Source organism: Musa acuminata, chromosome BXJ1-5 (genome assembly GCF_036884655.1).
Source record: "Musa acuminata AAA Group cultivar baxijiao chromosome BXJ1-5, Cavendish_Baxijiao_AAA, whole genome shotgun sequence".
In the NCBI taxonomy this organism is placed as follows: domain Eukaryota; kingdom Viridiplantae; phylum Streptophyta; class Magnoliopsida; order Zingiberales; family Musaceae; genus Musa; species Musa acuminata.
In genome coordinates this window covers 46,478,906-46,500,039 of record NC_088331.1, presented here as the reverse complement: position 1 = coordinate 46,500,039, position 21,134 = coordinate 46,478,906, and the positions used below count along the sequence as shown (strand labels likewise).

Below are 21,134 nucleotides of genomic sequence, written 5' to 3'. Positions count from 1 at the left end.
GGGCATTGGTGGACAACACCCCCCCAGTTATGGCATGTAAAGTGGTGGGGCACTTACATCCCCCCTCCATCAAGATGCCATGAATCCTTATCCTGTTAAAGGAACTGATGGCTCTACTAGTCATTATTATTGATCACCATATAGAAGCCAAGATTATGGAGGACACAACTCAGGCTTGGCTCAATCAAGTTGATTGGCTTCATATGCGGCATTGCCGCTTATATTATTGAACCAACCTTATGTTGCACCACGTGAAATGTTGATGTGTCACCTTCCTAAATCCAAGATTTTTAGTGAGTTTTTGTGGAGATGCCTCTTCCTCTTCTAAATGGTGTTTATGCTACTTATTGCATGGGGCCATCAAGGATCCAACTCAGCATGAGACTGACTATTCATGTCATTTATCAGCAAGGAAAAAAGAAATATATAAAAGCCTCATGTTCTTCCCCCATTTCATCACTTCTAACCCACTTTGAGCTCTTCTCCTCCTCTTCAGTAGGGTTGATTCCTTCCTCTTGTTCATGACCAAGTAAGCCCATCCACCCCACCCCCCCCCTCTCTCTCTCTCTCTCTTTTCATCAGCATCAGCATCAGCATGAGCTTCTTGAGCATGGTGGAGGCAAGACTGCCGCCGGGGTTCAGGTTCCACCCACGGGACGAGGAGCTGGTTTGTGACTACCTCATGAAGAAGGTCAGCGGCGACGGTGGCCTGTGTGGTTGTCCGGCCATGATCGACGTTGACCTCAACAAGTGCGAGCCATGGCACCTTCCCGGTAAGGCCACCGTCATCGAATCTCTCTTATCAGCAACAGATATTTGCTTTCATGTTCCTGATTTGCGGCGACTTGGAATTCTGTGTGTGCAATAGCTGCTCTTTTCTCCCTTTTTTTTCCAGGTTTAATTCTGAGTAAATGAACCGCTAGAGTTGTCTCTGCTTTAGGTTTCCTTTCTGCAAGATATCCTTCTCCAAATAAATATACTCCTTCTTTGGAGCTACAAATCCGATCTACTTTGCTCTTCGTCTTCTTCATACTTGTAGGCTGTTTAGCTACCTGGAAGCGGCTGCTGTGCGAGTAGAACTTGTGACTCCCATAAAAGAATACGACATGGATTCCTCTTGTTTGCCTCGCTCTTTAACTAGTATTCTTTACCTCATCCTCTGGCGTCCACAGAGCAGAGATCTAAAAGCAGGATCGATCCAAATCTTCATCTTTCTCAGTTAGGATATTTCCGTCCAACTGGTGCAACTTGCACACGTCCTGTCCTTCTCGTGGCCTTTTTATGCTACCCTAACAGTTCGGCCTCTTCTGCACTTCTTCTTCATGTATCTTAATCCATACACGGTGGCCTCCCACCTTCCTGTGCATGTTCCTTCGATCCATGTATTATTATTGCACTTCTTAGTAGCTTGGAACTTCCAACTTATTACAAGCCTAAACTGTAACCTAATTAAATAGAGCTTCGAATTCATATATAGTATGCATGCACTGTGTGATGAGGAGGACTCGTTGTCAAAGCTCATCTTTTCTTTCCTTCGCCGTAGTCCTGCCGCTATTCCTTCTCTTCCATGAAACTAGGCTTTGAGATTGTGGATGAAGAACGAAAACTGCTACGAAGACATGCAACAATATCAACATTGTCGCAGAAATTAGTGTGCTAATGCATCATTCATATGAACTGAAACCAATGACAAGGTATTCGTGGGTGATGTTGTGGTCTTCTTCTTCTTCTTCTTCTTCTTCTTCTTCTTCTTCGTCTTCTGTGGGACAGAGGTGGCATGTGTGGGCGGCAAGGAGTGGTACTTCTTCAGCCTCCCGGACAGGAAGTACGCCACCGGGCGGCGGACGAACCGAGCCACGGAATCAGGCTACTGGAAGGCGACGGGGAAAGACCGGCAGGTGAGCCGACGAGGAGTGCTCGTTGGCATGAGAAAGACGCTGGTGTTCTACCGAGGACGGGCTCCCAGGGGAAGGAAGACCGAGTGGGTCATCCATGAGTTCCGCATGGCAGCATCTGGCGATCCACACGAGTTCTCTCTCAAGGTCAATCGACACGCTAAACCTCATCTTATTGCATCATCTGCAATTGCTTTTACTGCATGCATGGGAGTCTTTAGAGAGCATGATGGTATCAGAACGATGCATCATCTGCGTCGTTCGCTCTTTCCTAAGAACTCTATGCAACTCCAACCGATTCGCTTTGAACAGGAAGATTGGGTCTTGTGTAGAGCATTCCACAAGAGCAGGGGAGTCACCTCCGACCCAGTAGCCACGGAGGCCGGCGACGACGACACACCCTCTTCCTCCCTCCCTCCTCTCATGGACAACCACAGCACCTTCCAACAAGCCCTGCCGAGCTCAGAAGGTTATCAGCAAGTGTCCTGCTTCTCCAACCTCAGCCCACACACAGCACCACAAGCAACTAGTGCACCTCCTCCTATCTCCATGGTGGAAAGAAGCCTCCAAACCATAAGCTCACCTCGTATGGGAGGATTACTTGACATGGGCTATTCTGATAAGGTCATACTCTCTGCGTTGAACCACCGCACCAATTCTGAGGGCGATCCATGGAGGGAGGTCCCTCCAAGCATGGCTTCAAGAATCTTAGGTAGCTACATCAGTGGGAATGGCTCGCCATATATGTGGAACCCTTTTTAGTCAGGATATGGAAATGTAGTTGTTCATGCACACACACAAACTCCATAGCTTATAGTTCTTATCATTCTACAGTGCTATTCCTCGTGCAGTGGGAAGAAGAGGTATCTTATGTTCGAGCTTGGCACATGCTTCTTGCGAGTGAACTCTACTTCAGCAATGGTTTAGATCCAAGAAGAGGATCCAACATTAGTTTTCATTGCTTCGATCATAAATCCTAATGTGCAGTATCATGCGCTCAAGAAGAAACGCATTCCTTTTGTTTCTGGTGCAACATTCTCATTCTCTATTCCTAGAGAGAGAGAGAGAGATCTTTCTCATAGGTTTATGCTCACTTCTCATGATCATGGATATCAAGCTTTCGCTAAGATTGCTTACCCATGAGCTGGGACAAGGACAAGGATATCTGAGTTAGAATCCACATAGAGAGAGGAGCTCAAATGGACTGTGCTCTCTCTCTCTCTCTCTCTCTCTCTCTCTCTCGCTCCTCTGCCATTGACATGGATAGCGTCTTCCGGAGCATGTAGACTTCAAATATGCCACCCAACAGGAGTAACATCGAACGAGAGTATATGAAACATATCAACATCATAAATACATTTAATCTCACATTGGTTGAATAATAGAAAATTCAAAGTCTTATAATCACCTTTACCTATCCATTATGTAATTTTTTTTCGTTGAGATTAATTTATTTTACCTTCATAAAATCTAAAATTATTTTATTTGAGCTTCAAAATCCAAGTAGTGGCAGCTTATCAATCAATGCTGTTGGGCCTGTCGGCCCAATCCATTTGATTTGGGCTTAAATCTGGGCTTCACCCAACTTGCCAACATAAAAAATTAATTTGGAAGATCTCAAAGCAAGCATTAATTGCGCAAATTCTTCCCAAATTTTCACATATCTAAACAAATCAAGAGTTTCGAAATATCTCTTTATTGTATGGAACAAAGTCCAAAATAAAAACTCAAATGTTTTAGACGATATTTTTCTTTTGTTGCATAAAATATTTATTCCAATTAAGCTTATTTACTTTCCTCTCTTTCTTTTTATTTTCTTTAACATCAATACATTTTCTTGAGGATTAGTTCCTTCAAGGTAGGAGACTCATCCTATGCATATACCTATTGCTAACTCCAAATTTAAGTTAATATTTAGCATGTTTTTTTTATTATTCTTCATTGGCTATCACAAATTTTATGTTGAGAAACACACATTTGAGGAATCATAATATCAAGTATTACTCAAGTACTTGTCAAATGTCTCAACTAGTTGCATTTCTAGAGTCCACACACACACACACACAAACATATATATATATATATATATATATATATATATATATATATATATATATATATATATATATATATATATATATATATATATATATATATATATATATTTTGAAAGAATATATGTGTAAAACCCCACAATTTTATTATTCTTCATTGGCTATCACAAATTTTATGTTGAGAAACACACATTTGAGGAATCATGATATCAAGTATTATCCAGAAAATTCAGGTTAACCACAATTAACTATAGTTCACATTAGCTAGACTAAAATATAAGATATTTGAATACCCAAACCTCACTAATGTTCTTATGTTTATAATGTGTATTTAAAGGATTTTAACCATAATGACATGTATGAATGTCCATAAATATATTTATAATATTGTTTGTGGAAATTTGTACTTGATAACATACTTACTCAACTAAGGGAAAGCTTAATCAGTAGTCAATTCCTATGATGTCTACAAGTTGGAAAGACATATAAAACATGCAACCAGTAGCTTTATCTTTCTTATGTGGTGAGTGGCTTTACTTTACATGCACAATTTACAAAGACTTCCATCATGATTATTTCAAATGGGGTGAAACATGGATTCTGTCGTCTCATTTGACCAAAGAAGCATCAATTTACGTGCTAAGCATGTCCAATAAAGCAGAAAAGCAAATCATATAAAATATGTGAGCTGATCTTTGAATGTGACAAAGATTTTCTCAAGCCACACATGTTGATGTCTTTTGTCCACATCCCCTTCCAAACCTAATATTCTATGCTCTCCAACATGTTACATCCTAATACTATCCACCATGACCATTGCTTGATGTCTCAACCACTCCCCCCATGCAATATTTTTTATTCCCACTTTAACTTTATCCAATTGCACAAAACACTCTCATTGTTGGGGCATTTCATTGTACAAGGGGAAGCCTCCAAGGAGAAGGACTTTGGGTGGGGTGGTCATGAGAAAGATGTTTTGGGAACATGCTTCTACCTTTTTGTAGGAAAAGCATGAATTAAAAGGTATTCTATTTCTAAAGCATTTTGGTAAGAGAGTGAGTTTGTTTGTCCTAATGGAAATCCCCATTACAACTAATCTTGCCACTAAGGAAGAAATTAGACTATCTCTTCTACCTTCAATTCATTTAGAGGTCACTCTTAAAAGTGCCACAAAATGTTCTTTTGCCAAATGAATCAGACTTTTTTTTTTTTTTTTTTCCACCCAAGTGATTCATCTGTTGTTAATCACAATGATAATTTCATTTTCTTTCTTGTTGCAAAATTAGAAAAAAGAACATACTACTTATCTTTCTCACTGAATTCATTTTGGTGGAAGGAGAAAACTAATCAATATCTGATAGATTTGGGAATCAGAAGTTGGCAATGGCTTCAAAGCTTGCCAAAGTTCAATGAGATATTGTTGGATTTTGCAATCCATCCACACTTAAATGCATCAACATGTGATATTTCTAGTAATTAAGTATTAAAGAGAAGTAGGAACATTAATTTGGAGGATCATTGTAGCCTATTTTTGTCCTGATGAATGATGCCAAACATAATATTATATGTTGTTAGCTGATGTTGCTTTCCTCACTTCTTAGTCAGCAGAGTATGCAATGTTTTAGGAAGTGACATGGAAAGGTCCATTACCAGCTCCCAGTTTGCTGATCTCAAGACCTTGGCAACTATGCCACTTCCCTTTCTATTAGTCTAATTAGTACTCTTTGGACAAAGTCGGATGCTTGTACAAGCATTGATGTTTAACATATGACTACCCACCATGCATCATCATTCCGTTCATTATTCCCATACTACTCACAGAATTAAGCTTCAGGTCTACATTCTACAAGAACAGCTGAAATCGATTTGCAAGCAAGCAAACAACAAATTTACTTTGGTTTCTACCAACCATTGATTGTATCATCACAGTTTGTGATGTGTTTAGGTGACATCGACATGAACTGGGAAATGCATGCATCACAACAGTAGGAGCAGTTTTGATTCTTGTAAATGTCGAAGGAGATCTATTCTCCACATCTTTTTGGGGCAACCATCAAAGGAGGATCAAATGGCCTGCTCATTAAAGATATCTTAAGCTTTGCTGAATCTACTTGAGAGATTCTCACAGAATTAGAGGAATATATATATATATATATATATATATATATATATATATATATATATATATATATATATATATATATATATATATATATGTGTGCTAGTCATGCAGTAGTAGGAAATAAATGATGTCCAAGAAGAAGGAAACTTGTTGCTAGGAAGTATAACATTGAAGTTGCTAATATGAAACTACTAGCATGCACAACAGATGATCCTTCAAACCAATGATACAGACAAATCATATCGGAGGAACGACTAAAAGTATTCGGTTTAAACCGATATTAGAATGCTCGATACGAACATATATCCTTCAATAACACCAAGAAATAATGATAAACTGGCTCTGTTGATCCACTTGCAACACTTCTAGGGTTCATGAGACCTCAGCTAAGTACGAAACACTGTTGGCGAAATGAGCTCTTCAGACACATTAGGCCACAATAAACATGATTGTGCGATTAACATTGTAGGATGGATAAATTATGCCTCTGATAAGGAGTAGTGATTCATTCATTGTTCATGAATACATATCTAAAGATTACGTTAATAGGTTGATCCAATGCACTTTATCTCGGAGCTCAGAGCTCATTCCTAATTCAATTAAACCACAACACAACCTATTTGGAGAGAACAAACAGATCCTCGCATCCAATAGAGTAGAGTTTATTACAACTTTGCAGGCAATGGATCGATCGATTAGTGCCCTCTATTAACTCATAAATAATTTGTAATCACACAAAGTTATACTCATTCCATACTGTTACTCATTAGCCTTTACAAGTATTTCTACATGTTAAATATGCTATTTTTATGATTGTTCTTTAACATTTAAACTTATCTAAAATCTCAAAGCTTGCCTCACTCATCTTTTGATCTGGTCAAAGCACATATGATATGACATACAGTCATACATATGAATATTATGTGATGTATGTATCTCATGGGTTGCATAAGTATTACATTGGCACTGTGACATCATGCAGCATTTACATGGATGTCATTTAGGTGGCATGTGGATATTAGATTATAAGAGCATAGTGATGCATCATGGGAATTATTGACTCGGACACATATTGCAGTCTATCATACTAATTTTTTCGTTCAGGCATGTTGAGTGATGGAAAACATATCGATCGAGACATTTGGAGAACCAAAGTTATAGAGGCATTAAAAGTATGGCATGTGTATGAGAAGAAGGATAAGAGTAAAATATACATGAACAAGAAGGTGTACTGAGTGTTGATAATACGTAAAGAACACAGTCTTATTTCTGATTGGTCGTGTGAGGTTGGCTGCAAGAATCTGAAGTTAATCCAAGTGCTCCAGACAAACCCCAGTTCAGAAGAGAGAAAGAAAAAGAAGGATCCCTTAGAAGGGAGTGAGGAAAGCCAGCAGGCTTTACTTGTTTTGTTCTCATGAGGCCCTGCAAGCTGGGACTAGTATCAAAAGCTTGCACACTCTCCCTTCCATCTATCTCTACGAAAAGCCAGGTCCAGCTGAGAGAACCAGCTCAGCCCCTGCTAGGGTTTTGGGGAGGCGGGATGAGGTTTTCCCAGGGTGGGCGGTGAGTTTGCACCATAAAAAGTGGTTCCTTTTGGTAGTATTTGAATGCCTGTTTACTCTTGGGTAGGGAAATCCTCTCCTCCCTGATGGCTATAAATCCTCTTCAGCTCAACCTTGGTCTCTCATCCCTTCTTCCTCCTCCTCTTCATCTCCTTTCAGAGGCTGTTTGGCCTAGGGTTTTAGATCCAGTGGTGTGGTGTTCCTTTTCTCCATGGGAAGAGTTGTGTTTGTGAGAGAGGAAGAGGAAGGATGAGGAATGGCCTCTTCACTGCCTTCCACCGAGCAAAGTATTCGGTGTCTTTCTTCCATACAGAGCGGAGATCATGGTTGGAAAGAGCACAGGTGAAACGGGTCGTGCCTGGCTCCCTGTATGCCACACATATAGACCAATCCATGGAGTGATTAGCTAGTGTGGGTGGCGTGCAAGGAGCCAAGCATGCCTCTCTCTCTCTCTCTCTCTCTCTCTCTTTCTCTCTCTCTCTGTGTATTTGATGTAGCAGTCACTTTGTGTGGTGCTTTAGATTGTATTATATGGAAAATGGAGGTACATATGTGATCACATATTTTAAGTTTGGCTCTTGATGATGGTTTCATTCTTTTGCAGGACTCAAGGGGGCTTGTCACCAAGCTCATGTCAGAGATAGAGAACTAGAGGTTTAGATAAGTGTGATCCTTTGTCATTTGTTTGGGTGAGAGGATGTAAGTGTGATTTAGTCTATGAAACAACATCTTCTTTACTTGTTTGTGATATTTTATAGAAAGAGCATACGATCTTCTGAACGATATAGAAATAGAAGCTGTTTTTGCACTACACCTGTATGGATGAGACCAAAGATTCCGTGACATGTGTTTGTGGAGAAAGTTCTATGATTCTTTCAAGCGTCAGTATGTGTGAGTAAAGGGTAGAGACATTTTTAGTAGTTTTGTCTACAATATTTCATGCCTCTCATCCTTTGTTCCCTTTTATTTTGTTTGCAATTATTTATGTTGCGCTTTCTGCTTTGTTCGAATCCATGGATTGCATTGTTTTTCTTGTATTGGTTTCCAAGTGCAAGTCATTCTCTCTGCTGAGCTTTTCTAGGGTTCGGGTTGATGTGTCAGATCCTTGAGAGATTCTTGGATGGGACTTGAGGTGTGCATCTCTCTCACATATGTGATCTCATACATATATGCTATGATACCCTAAAGAACATGTGAGCATCATATGTGATCTCATAGTTGTTCTCCCTCTTTCCGATGATGAGACTGTGCAGATGATATCCATGTCACAGCCATTCATATGCTTTCACTTTTGTTTTCCTGGCACAGATTCATGTATATATATGCACATGATTTTATGGTCCATTGACTACTGAGGACACAAGTCTGGGAGCTCTCATTTCATCTTATGCAGCTGATCACCATGAGATCCAATCCCTCAAAGAGAGAAGAAACTGTAGCTCTTGGGCTTTGATCTCTCACTACTTGGATCCTATATAATTTACCTACAAGCTCATTGCTTGTGTGCTTTCTTCTGCATTCAATCTGGAGTCATGCATACATCCTTCTCACAATGTCGGCAACAGTTGTAAGTTAGTAGTGATACGAGTACATAGGATTACCTCTGATATGAAAGCTTCGCTACCTTCTCCCCTTGAGAAAAGCTCAACCGTTGGTCTTCCTTCTCTCTCATTATTTTGCATGGTGGTGCAGGCGAGAGGGGTCCTCGCCACAGGTGCCTCTCCATTGGATTGGAGCCACCAGAATGCGAGGCACTGGTTTTGGTCTGCTCATGCATGGCACTTCACTTTTCTTTTGCCTTGCTTTTGTTGGTGATGGTGCAAGCAAGAAGAGCCCAAGTGTTTTGGCTCCCAGCTTTCTACCCTTCCGAGGACTGAGCAGCTTTGCATGTCACCCAAAAGGAACTCTCAGGTCTCGGGAAAAGAAGCCTATCCAACAAAATCCCCACTTCTGCTGTTCTCAAGTTGTGTACACAAAGATTAAAGATGCTGCCACTATTATACCAAGGGAATATATATATATATATATATACATATATTATATCTTCACAAATAAATCATGACTGCATGTATAATCTTCTTAGCTATTGTTGAGACATGAAACTTAGGAGTGAGTTAAACTTGCTGTTCCAGTGTTGCCATGGATGCATACAGAATACCAAATGCTGTCTTTGTGACAGCATCTGAGATGGACAGACAGACTTTAGTTAGTCATCGATGGAACACTGTGATTGACTATTCGGTCACTGCATCAAATGATAGGAGTCGATCATTATGGACAAAGCCAAAAGACAATGTGTGGTTAGCGAGGCCTACTCGCACATGGGTGTACAATAAAAAGGCATGAGAAAGAGAGAGGCTCCATCACAGGAGAGAACTCATAGTCCTTCATTTTGGTTAATGGTTGTAAAGCAGGTGCAACAACCAAGATAGGAAGTACAAAAAGGATTTGATGTGAGTAGAGATGAGCGAGCAGCTAAGTCTAGGTGTTTGTTTCTTCTTGGATTGGCCGGCCAAAGGAGATGAAAAGATTAGGAGACAAGGAGATGGTTTGAAGAGGCTAACTCTTTTCATCTTCGAAACAGTGCTGCTTGGCTCTCAACATTCTTTGTCCTTAACAATGTTGAGAGACAGTAAGCCGAGTCAAAGAAAAAGGGAACAACATACCAGGTTGTGATCATCATCATCATGGTGCTTCCACCACCACATTTGCTTAGCGCATCGGTTCAGTGTTACAGACTCCATCAGGAGCTGGAAACTGAGGTGCCACTCCGAACGAGAATGCTCTTGTTGTGTGCTTCACGGAGTCTCATGTAGAGAGAGAGAGAGAGAGAGAGAGAGAGAGAGAGAGAACAGATGTTCACAAACTTGAATGCTTATTTGCCCGGTGGATACATATCTGCCCTTCCCTCTTGCACAGGCTTTTCTCTCAGTTAAGGAACTACCTGCTCATGTCCCTCCTGCCGCTGGTGTTGGTGCAGCCTTAGCATCGAGGACCACCTGAATCCGATGGACCACTGAGCTATATCCAACTCTCCCAGCCCTGTAGATGGATGATGGTGGGCAAGCGCAGATGGGTGTGGTCTTGACAAACAAGGGAGCTTGCAAGCCTGACACAATGAGAGCAATGGAACCATGTCCTCCTGGCCATGGATGCCAGCCTGAGAAGAGAGAACCAACCTGACCTGTGGTCTCTGGCCAAGGCAGAAAAAGCCAGCACCGAGTGATATTAATTGGGTGGATCGAAACCCTAAAGGACTCGGAAAAAGCAAAGGCAAGCAGCAGCCTTCTGATCTACCAGCCAATTGGGCATGTTGAGAGACAGGAACCTAGCTGCACATCCAGGGTGGGAAAAGGACAACAGCAAAAGTACCTTTGGTGTGGAACTAGTGCAGGGCTATTATACCAGCTAACCAGCTACACCCCATGATGCTCATACACATCACATGTACCACCCCTGGAAGAGAAAATGCATCCAAGCAGAAGAAAAAGAAAGAGAGAGAGAGAGAGAAAAGAAACATGACTGGAAATGGTTGTCCATGTTTCTAGAACATGATTCTCATGTTCTAGGTTGAGCTAACATGAAGAAGCATGGCTGCAGAAACAGATCAACCTCCCTTGTTTGGGCATTCTTCTGCCTCTGGTTGGTGGCACAGTTTTGCAACACCAACAGAAGAACTCTGTGGACAAGGATCCAAAAGCTCAAGGTATGGTTGATGTGGTCCAAACACAGCTATGATTGATTTCCAAATGTATCATAGACAAGCAGCATGCTGCACAATGTATTCAACCAGGTAGGGACTGCTAGCATTCAAATTCCTTATCTATTGCTGCTTCCAATGTCCATTCCACATTTTTATTAGCCCATTTAGCAGCTGCTTTGAGGAATAATAATAATAATAATAATAATAATAATAATAATAATTTTGCAGGTGGGCCTTAGTACAATAGTAAAGTCATCATGTATATATTGATCCTTTCTTTCTTTCTTGACCTCATATCATGAACAATCAATCCATAGGGCTGATTCACTCTTCTGCAAATATACCAAGCAGACCAAGATAACATCATTCTATTGATTTTTAAACATTCATTTCTGATCAATAAAATCTCACTTTAATCGAGGAAAAAAAAAAAAGGATGAATCAGTTAATATAGTAAGAACATGTATTACGAAAATAGATAAAAAAAAAATTATTATTATTAGTGGTACCAAAAGAGGTACAGAAGTCCAAAATTACTCTATTAAAAATTAATAAAAAAAATAAATATAAATAATTTAAATTTAACTAAAAACCCTAAGTAGTTATGGCATTGTGACGTATTATTGTCATAAGAAAAAAGCATACAAACGTATATATATATATATATATATATATATATATATATATATATATATATATATATATATATATATATATATATATATAGTGTGTACCAGAGTATGGGCTCCATGTATTAGAGTCGAAGAAAGGCCAATAGAAGCCCATGGGCTTCTTGTGGCGGCCCGGCGATCTAATCCAACTATTGAAACGTATAAGCGAACGAAGCCTCAAGGGCTTTTGAGAGCGCGCCGTCTTCTCTTTCGATCCCCTGTGGGAGACGGAGACGGCCGGACCAGCCGGGGGAAGCGCTGAAGCTTTCGAAGAGATTCTCCCGACGCATTCCGGTTGTAGCATACCTTCATCTTCCGGAGGCTGATTTTTATTCTCTTTTGCCTTCTTCTTTTATCTGGTAAATCGTTATGTGGTTTTGGTTTGCTTGAAAGATCTCGGTTCACGGCCATCGGTTGTGATTTGGGGTCGAGAAGTAGCACTTCTTGAAGTGGAATATGCTATCGTCTGTTGATTGGATGAAAAATGAGATCATCTGTAGTTCTATCCATTAATCGATTTGGTTTGTTTGATTGGAAGAGTTATATTGTCTCTTTAAATGCTGGATGCGGTACTTTTGTGCGAAGAACTTACAGACTTATAGTACATTTCAGCATAGGACAGTACTAATTCCATCTGTTGATGCACACTGGGCCTTTACGTTTGAAAGAAGGATTATGGTCGATGGTTGTGTAGGCATATTGGTAGCCTTACCAATATGCCACCAGTTTTATCCTTTTGACTCTAAGCTTGGTAGCCAAAAAGGGTTAAACTGCTTAGCCAGCAGGTAGACTTTAGTTCCAAGATGACCTTTTAGATAAGTGTGAGCTACTTACTGGCCATTGTTGTCTTGTTCAGATACTGATTCTATAGCTAGATGCTTGTGATTCCTTTCCAAATACAATAGGTTAGGTCAGACCAGAAATTGAGTTATATTTTTCTTTTCCATGCAGTAATCAATGGTAAACTAGATTGATAGTTGAATGTTTGAGAAATATTTTTGGTTCTGGTATATCTTAACTGGTAGAAAATTTTTGGAAACTATAATAAAAACTTTTGTTAGCCATGCAAATGACATAAAAATGATAATCATGTGATATTGAATTGTTTGTTGAGAAGATGGATATGGTTTAAGAAGGTCAAGTTAATTGAATCTCTTTTGATTTTTGGTAATGATCTAACTATTTTCTCATCATATTTATCAAAAAAGAAGGAATTATTTTCCTGAATTAATTGTAACCTTTTATAAAGTTTGGCAGGACAATGCAGCATGTCTTCCTTTTGAAGTTGCATTGACATTACAATAGGTTTTGTTCTACATGATTTTGAGGGCTATAGCAGTAGAATATGGTTGATCATAAATTCCTTGATGCAGTAGTATAACAGAACAGATATCATCCTCTGTTTTTTATTACTAAAATCCTTTCTTTGATAGGAAAGAAAACAAAGCTTCGATTGATAGGAACACTTTACATAAGTACAGTACTATCGGAAAACTGAACTGGTTCTTGACAAGAGATAATTGTTTTTTGTTTCTATGCTTTGGACTATTCATTTAGGTTGCATGTCTTGTTCACTATTATTAACATCAATGCTGAACTTGCCTAAATATGGATATTAAAATTGAATCGCTACTCAAGATAATAAAGGCAAATATTCTAATTGAATGAATGAGATTTCACCTTGGTGAATGCTAATCCACCTCTTAAAACAACCATGAAGTTTAAAGCTTATAGAACTAGCTAACTTGCATAGTAGATATGTTTCAATCGAGTCAAAACATAGATCAGGGTTTCCTTGGGTTAGACCTACACTGGGATTGGGCCTTGATGTATTTTGATATGTGCTAAAAATAAGAATTATCTTGTGCACAGCGAGATAGATCATGACAGTGTGATAGAGAAGGATCATTTTGGATGGCAACATTCTCGATTTTACTCCTAACATGATGAACGAATTAACATTCACCATTTTGAATGTTCACTTTCATTTGTCATCATTGGTATCTTGTCTTGTTAAAGTGCCTTTAAAATGATGTGACTGCAGAAGGCTGTATTTCATCACTGAGTTAGATTTGAGATGTTTTTTTACCAGTATACTTGTATGCATACTCTTTCCGAGGTTTGTCCTTGTAATCAACGTTTTAGATTTCTGTAACATCTGCTTAGTGAATAATGTAATCAGTATACATATGTAGAAACAATTTTGATGACACTTCCACCATGTACAACTTTGCCGCGACTGGAAGTAAGTTGAGCCTACAAAGCATTGGTTTTCATTATTTTTGTTGGACTTTATGTTGATGATCTGTGCTCTTTAGATCGAATTGTAGAATGGTAAGAGTGCTACTTTAGATGTCTGCTCACCTTACAAATTGCTACAAAATCGATCAATGAACTTCTTTTTTCCCAATGTTTATGGCTTTCATGTAACTTGGTGAACTCTAGTGCTGGAGATTGATCACACTCGAGGGATTTTAAATGTGGTATTCTACCCATTGCATAATTTCTTATATCATGATCTGATATTGCTGATTAATTGCATCCTATATTCAATTGCCTAACAGCATAATATTGTTCTTTCCTTTTATCTTCATCTGCATTTTTTCATTTCTTCTTCTCCAATTCAAGTTTTTTGGTAAATATGATCATATTCTTATGAGATGTTAAATGTTAACTTGTGTATTTAAAGGAAAGAGATTACCAAGCTCTACTTCAGAAGGAAGCAAAGCTGAACAGAAGACCAAGATGAAGCAGGTAGAAGATGAGATATCTCGACTTGGTGAAGGCCATTGCTGGCATTAACATAACTGGTCATAGTGACTTGGCAAAGCCCAGAAAAAGGAGAGCTCAGGAGGAAGAAGCTGCAGAAGAACTGGAATGCAGTAAGCTTTTCTGTTTCGTGGATGCCATATAGCTTGGGGTTCGGTTGACCAACACGTGTGGGCACCTCCACTACATCTTTGACTGCCCTCCTCCCGGACTCAACGGCGAGACTCCCGGCACGTGCGGGCCTTTCCGCACGCGCCCCGCCGCGATCATCGGGGAACACAGATGATATCATCTAAAATAGTCCGAAATCTAAAGCATCAACATAATTATAACTGAAAACATATTTAAATAAGGACAAAGAAAAACCCAATATATATATATATATATATATATATATATATATATATATATATATATATATATATATATATATATATATATAGGGGGCAGTGATTTGACAATAAGTTGTGAGAGAATCCATTCTAGTTACCAACCAAGATACTATAGAGCCCCACAGTCTTCAAACATCTCGGAAAGAGATTTGTCGGCTATCTATCTATGCATGTATTTTTTCGGATGAAACTTATGTTTGATCCATAACCTTACTATGGACTATCAACGTCTCAGTTGATACGATTTAGAACTTTATCATAAGCCTATAAATGTCATTAGTGGTTGATAGAACTTTCAGATCATCATTATTAGCATGCCATCTACATAAGCAATATTATTCTCACTTAATATATGCCATCTATTATTAATATGATCGAGTTAACTCTCACGATGGACTTAAGACATGCTTTGAGGTTGCCGGTGAAACAAACTGCATGCACCCGACAAGAGGATCGGCCAACGTCAACCGCGATCAGGCGGAGGTAGCGGTGGAGTATGAGGAGGACTCGAAGGGCGTCACTGAGGTCTTCAGAGCAACCGCGGGCACGGTGCTCTGCTTCCGCCGCTCCTGCTCCTTGATCAGCTCCGCCGCAAACAGGTTCAGCTTCTCCTCGTTGGTCCGCTCCGACAGCTTCCTCTCCCGGAACAGCACTGACTCCACCCCCCTCTCTCTCAACATCCCCTCCCCCGCTGCAGCCGCGGTCGTCGTCCCCGGCACCGCCCCGTTGCCCTGCAGTGCCCCCACGCAGTTATTAGCCACAATTAGGCCCGGCGATTCCCAAAAACCCTCTCTACGATAGAAGTATTGTTGTAGTTCCCACCTCGATCCGTACGTAATTGGTGGCCCGACACTCCCCGAACGCTGTCGCCACAGCTTGATCCACCTACGTCAGTTTCAAGCAAAAGAATGTATGAGGCTGCGGATTGACGGAAATACCCAAATATTGGACTGCTAATACCGAAATTGTTCTCTTATATGGAGATTATATTAGTCTTTTAATAAAAAAAATAAAATGGAAATTAATTATTGGCAGTTAAGTGACGGGAGGGGAGAAGTCGAGGCGCCGTACGACGTCAGCGTGGACGCTACTGGCGATCCTCACGAGCTCCGCTTCCGAGAGCAGCGCCCGGGCCTTGCCGTGTGGTGCCGGGGCTTCTGCTCCACCGATCGAGACGACGAGGAGGTCTTCCACCCCGCCGGCGGTGGGGAACTCGTGCCGGTTGTTGAGCACGTGGGTGACGGCTGCCGCCGTTGGGTTCCCCATCGCCAGCCGGCCCCCGACCGCCCGGATCATCGTCCGACCGTCCACGGAGCGCACCTCTACTGCCGCAGGCCCGGCGCACGTGGCGGCGCACACCTCCTCCATACGGAAGTCATAGCCGTCCGCCTCCACGGCGTCCGCCCGCGAGAACACGATGGGTGCTCCCGTCGCCAGGTCGTAGCACGGGATGAGCACTGGCTTCAGTGTGTCCCGCAGCGTTGTGTTCCCGAACACCCGTCGGAGCAGACCTCCCGATCGGCAGAGAAGGCCCCCCAGTATCCCCTTCCGCCGAGCACCAGAGACGAGGTGGCGGCGGTGCTTAGCGAGCAGGCGGAGGGCCTCCGCAGCAGAGAAGAGGGGTCGGCCGTCGGGGCCGCGGGTGAAGAGTAAGGCGACAAGGACTCCCCCGGAGCCCGACCCGGCTGCGAGGTCGAAGAAGTCGGCAACGCGGGCGTCGGGATCGCCGGACTGCTTGCGGAGGGAGGCCTCGAGGCGGCCGAGGGTGGCGCCTGTGACGACGCCTTCAGCAGCGTCGACGGAAAGAACTCGCACCCTGCCAGCGACTGCGCAGGAGGCGGCGGGTGCGGCGGGCGTGGAGCGGAGCAACAGCTTGTGGTCGTCGTAAAGGAACTCGCTTTCCAGCATCGAGAAGATCTCGTAGCTCAACTTGTCCACTTCCAGCCTCGGCTCCATCCATGCCGCCGCTGCCGACATCTCCCAATGTTATGCACCGCACAACAAAAGCCGAAAGAAATGGAGAGAGAGAGAGAGAGAGAGAGAGAGAGAGAGAGAGAGAGAGAGAGAGAGCGGAGTGGTGATGTCGGCGAGGCGTCTGCTTGCTCTCGTCGCGGCTTCATATAGGCAGGAGTCGCGCACGTTAGCGACGCTCTCCGCGCGACATGATCTACGAGCGTAAGCCGAAACGTAATCTTTGCTAGATCCTATCACAAAACCGCGGTAAACTACGTGAACTCTCGATCAAAATCAACCATTTCGTTCATCGTAATCGTCTCTTTCCCACCACCAATGGCCGAGAAAAAGACTCGAGTCTGTGACGCACACAAAGAAAGGTGTGCATACGAGACTGTGGAAAGCAAAATCTATCCATGAAACAGCAGCTTCGCACTAAGATTCCTTCTCCGATGTCCATAGATTTGGCCTGTTCGACGTGTACTTTCTCGCACGTCCGAGCAGAATCTCGTCGTCATAATGTCACGTCAAATTAATCCCAAGAAGAATACACGACGCATAATGTCAGGTGAAATTATGAGTCACGTCTTCCCTCGACAGTTTCTTTCATGCGTGAAGGGTCTCATCCTCCTCCTTGCGTGAAGGCTGAAGAACCACCAGTTCATGAATGCCACAACCACTTCATTCTTGGACTTCTTTTCCTTGTGCTTCCTAAAGATTTATTTGCTTCTGTTTCCAAGAGATGAGTCATCTCAGAAACTTCCTTTTCCCCATTCATAAGCTGTTGTTCTTCCTCGAGGAGAAGAAAAGTGCTGTGATGAATTGTCTTAGCTCCTCTAACATCTAATCCCATATAACCTGAATCCTAATTTTATATGACCTGAATAGACATAACATCTATTACACTGCAGAAGTTGTATCACCACTTGTTGCTTTTCAAGAACACAACTTCACCACTGTCTTTAAACCTAAAGAGGAGTAACTCAGCCTGCTATACACAAAAGCAAGCAGGTTCACCACCAAGATTCTGGTGACTGGTAAATGATCACATCACAAGCTCCCTGCTGTGATAGAACATTTGTTTCCCAGTATAAAGTTCTATCAATCATTGTCAGCCATTGTAGGCCAAATTCCAGTATACTTTGTGTCCTCTAGATCACTACTTCCTGTGTTGGGCATATATTTCACCCGGTGACTAAAGTTCATGCAAGTTTTGACACAGCTCCAATGAAGCCATTCATGGAAGCAAAACATCTACTCGCAGCAGATGCATACAAACCAACCTGGTCTGGCATTTATTGTTGGCACATGCCATGCTCACATAAGACCAGAGCAAAATGGAATGGAGGAGTGACTGCATTTGCACAGTGAGATCTGCTGGGGAAGAAGAATCATTGTGAGTGCAGCCTGGATAGATAGGTTCATCATGATGCCCTTCAGAGCATCCTAAGAGTGAGTGAGTTTGTAGGCTTTCCTGCCATCAGGCTGTTGATTTCTTTTGCCAAGCAGTAAAGATTTCTCCAAGTTACTGCAGGTGGAGTAGATCTTTGGGTGACTGTTCTGATGCAATCCAACACATGCAAGACCAAAGAAGCATTCGAGTGTGGACAACTCATATATCTGAACCATTAAAAAGGTTCTGATGGATCTTAACATCACAACATTTGCTGTTGATGGAGATCAGTACAACAAAGAAACAAGCATCACATAGGTGGCTCACCTTAGAAGGAATCATTGGTCTTGTTCAGATCAAACTCAAATCTTCTACTACTAGCATGTTTCTTATGGATCGAAGGAGGAGGAGGAGTCAACTCGCTCTTCCTCTTTATCCCTCTACCCGAGCAACCGTCATCTCCTTCGTAACATGGCTTAGCTGAGCTGAGCTGTACTCTCTCTGATGACAGCTCGAAATCTTCCATCTCGAACTTGGGCTGCCATGGCAGGACGTTGTTTGCTGGCTGCTTCCCTGAGCTCGCCTCCTCCTCCTTCTTATTCAGCAACTCCAGGCAACGACGACGACGACGTCCTTCTCGATCGACCAAGTCGAAGAAAGCTCGAACGTCCGGTGAGACCGTGCCTGATTCCCCTTCGGTGCTGCTGTCTTTCTTCTCCATCTCTTTGTTCCACACCTGCTTGTAATGCAAGAGAATTATTAGCTCATGTTGTTCTTCTTGTGATGGATTTCTAGAAGGAGAGCATCAAACTTACAACAGAAGAATCACCAAATGAGAAACCACAATTCTCACCACGTTATCTATCAGCATTACATGCGTTCTGTCCGACACATTCTTCTGTGTTGCTGCCAAGGATGATCTAAGAGAATAAATAATGCAAAGGGTGACTCCAATTGCCTCGTTCAAAGGCAACTTGATGGGTAGCTACATTGAGAAGAACGAGTCAGGTGAGGAACAGTCAAAATTGCGTGGATCAAAGTCAATAGATGCTGGCAGAAATTTATAAGGAGAAGAGGAAACAGAGCTCCAGAATGTGTTTGACTAGTAGATACTCCCAAACACATGGTCAAACATGAGCTGACCGTAAGAAAAATCAGATGATGACTTGAAGAACTTTTTTGTCTGAGGTAGAAGAAACTTGAAGAATTCCTGAGCAGATAAGAGTTGACTTGCCATCTACTCCATTTGACACAGTTTCTCTTCCTTGTCTCAAAGGAAAAAAGGTCCAAATTAACTACAGTAAAAAGCATGTAAACATACCCAGAAAGGTAGAAATTGAATATATGTATATACATATATATAATGAAAATTTTATTTTTTAAATGTCATATAATTTAATTCTCTTATTTATCATTTGGATTCTTAGAAAAACTTTTACAATAAAAAAAAAGACAAACAAATACTATTTACCTTATGGATTGACCCCATGGTTATTCTTCTTAAATCTTGTGATGACTTTAGATTCATGACTTCATCTTACTAAATTTGTTTTAGAAATGAAGTGTATTCATCAATATCTGACTCAGGATTCCACCATTTGGAGTAGAGTTCTTCATACCAAGTATTACTATCTTCCTGTGGTTGATTTGCCATCCTAAAAAATTGTAATGGGAGTTGAAAGTTGACCCTTAGGCTCGATTTTATTAAGTTAATTGAAAATTGATTTTCAAACTAATTACTTTAGAAAAAAAAATAGATGGTTAATATGTTAATTTCTCTCAAATAGACTTTTGGGTTGGAAGGAAGGTTGATGCCACAATGTTTCTTCTCTATTTAATTATCAGTGTTGGATGCTCTCATGTGTATGTTTATATCTTTCATAGTGAGATAAAAGGCAAATCCACATATGATCCCATTCAACAAAATTAACTTTTATGAAAATTTGAAGATACAAAAAAGTTTTGGAGATTTTTGAACGAGATTATACGGTGTAATTTCATTTAAAAATAATGTAACTCAAATCTCCAAAAATTGTTTAAAAATATTAAATTTAAAAAAAAAAACCTTGTAAACTACTTAGAAAGGCTTAAATGATTTTATTCTTGAGTATTTAATTTTTTTTTATTTATTTGAATCCTTAAAGCATTAAATTATATATATATATATATATATATATATATATATTCATTTATCAAAAACAGGTTTTGAGAAAAAAAAAATTGGAGACCTATTATTTTTTAAATACTATAACCCTAAAAATTATGTAACTCATATTTCACCTTTTTAAAAAATATCAATTTCAGAAAAAACTTGCAAAGAACTTAGTAAGGCCTATATGATAATCTTTCTATTTCCAAGCCTTTAATCCGTAAAAGCTTAAAATTATGTCATTATTTTATAATAAGTTTATTATTTTTTAAATATTATATTCTTATTAATTTTTCAATGTTATATAATTTATTAGTTATTATTTATTTTGAATCGATCTAAGTTTTGAGTCGATTAAATTAGTTCACCTGAATTTGAGTTAAAAAAAAAAAAGGGAGATCGAGCAAAAAGATAAATAAATAAATAGATGAGCATATTTTTTATTTTAAACATTAGAGGAAAAAAACTCAA

General features: G+C 40.6%; 2 protein-coding genes and 2 long non-coding RNA genes across 5 annotated transcripts; 3 read left to right on the top strand and 1 right to left on the bottom strand.

The window, feature by feature from the left end:
- The first annotated feature begins 473 nt into the window (after window positions 1-473).
- LOC135674678 (NAC domain-containing protein 21/22-like) lies at window positions 474-2,781 on the top strand. Its single transcript, XM_065184754.1, has 3 exons — window positions 474-773; window positions 1,771-2,042; window positions 2,208-2,781. Exons 1-3 carry the CDS (start codon window positions 596-598, stop codon window positions 2,655-2,657), a joined length of 900 nt encoding a protein of 299 aa, XP_065040826.1. The 5' UTR covers window positions 474-595; the 3' UTR covers window positions 2,658-2,781.
- A 4,608-nt stretch (window positions 2,782-7,389) lies between these two features.
- LOC135674677 (uncharacterized) lies at window positions 7,390-9,757 on the top strand. Its single transcript, XR_010513669.1, has 2 exons — window positions 7,390-8,765; window positions 8,942-9,757. It is a non-coding gene; the product is annotated as an uncharacterized LOC135674677 (long non-coding RNA).
- A 2,417-nt stretch (window positions 9,758-12,174) lies between these two features.
- Window positions 12,175-15,430, top strand: LOC135674676 (uncharacterized). 2 transcript variants are annotated; one of them, XR_010513668.1, is made up of 2 exons: window positions 12,175-12,301; window positions 14,697-15,430. It is a non-coding gene; the product is annotated as an uncharacterized LOC135674676 (long non-coding RNA). The 2 variants fall into 2 exon arrangements; XR_010513667.1 differs by having other exon boundaries at window positions 12,209-12,366.
- A 73-nt stretch (window positions 15,431-15,503) lies between these two features.
- LOC135674675 (patatin-like protein 3) lies at window positions 15,504-17,359 on the bottom strand. The gene is made up of 3 exons (XM_065184752.1): window positions 16,240-17,359; window positions 15,991-16,053; window positions 15,504-15,899 (listed from the first exon to the last, which is right to left on the bottom strand). Exons 1-3 carry the CDS (start codon window positions 17,143-17,145, stop codon window positions 15,642-15,644), a joined length of 1,227 nt encoding a protein of 408 aa, XP_065040824.1. The 5' UTR covers window positions 17,146-17,359; the 3' UTR covers window positions 15,504-15,641.
- Window positions 17,360-21,134: the final 3,775 nt, after the last annotated feature.

Coding starts and splice junctions, on each gene's coding strand:
- LOC135674678 (XM_065184754.1), top strand. CDS start 596: ATGAGCTTCTTGAGCATGGTGGAGGCAAGACTGCCGCCGGGGTTCAGG. Junction 774..1,770: donor CGAGCCATGGCACCTTCCCG/GTAAGGCCACCG, acceptor TCTGTGGGACAG/AGGTGGCATGTGTGGGCGGC. Junction 2,043..2,207: donor CACACGAGTTCTCTCTCAAG/GTCAATCGACAC, acceptor CGCTTTGAACAG/GAAGATTGGGTCTTGTGTAG.
- LOC135674675 (XM_065184752.1), bottom strand. CDS start 17,145: ATGTCGGCAGCGGCGGCATGGATGGAGCCGAGGCTGGAAGTGGACAAG. Junction 16,054..16,239: donor GTAGCGTCCACGCTGACGTC/GTACGGCGCCTC, acceptor AAACTGACGTAG/GTGGATCAAGCTGTGGCGAC. Junction 15,900..15,990: donor CCAATTACGTACGGATCGAG/GTGGGAACTACA, acceptor GGGGCACTGCAG/GGCAACGGGGCGGTGCCGGG.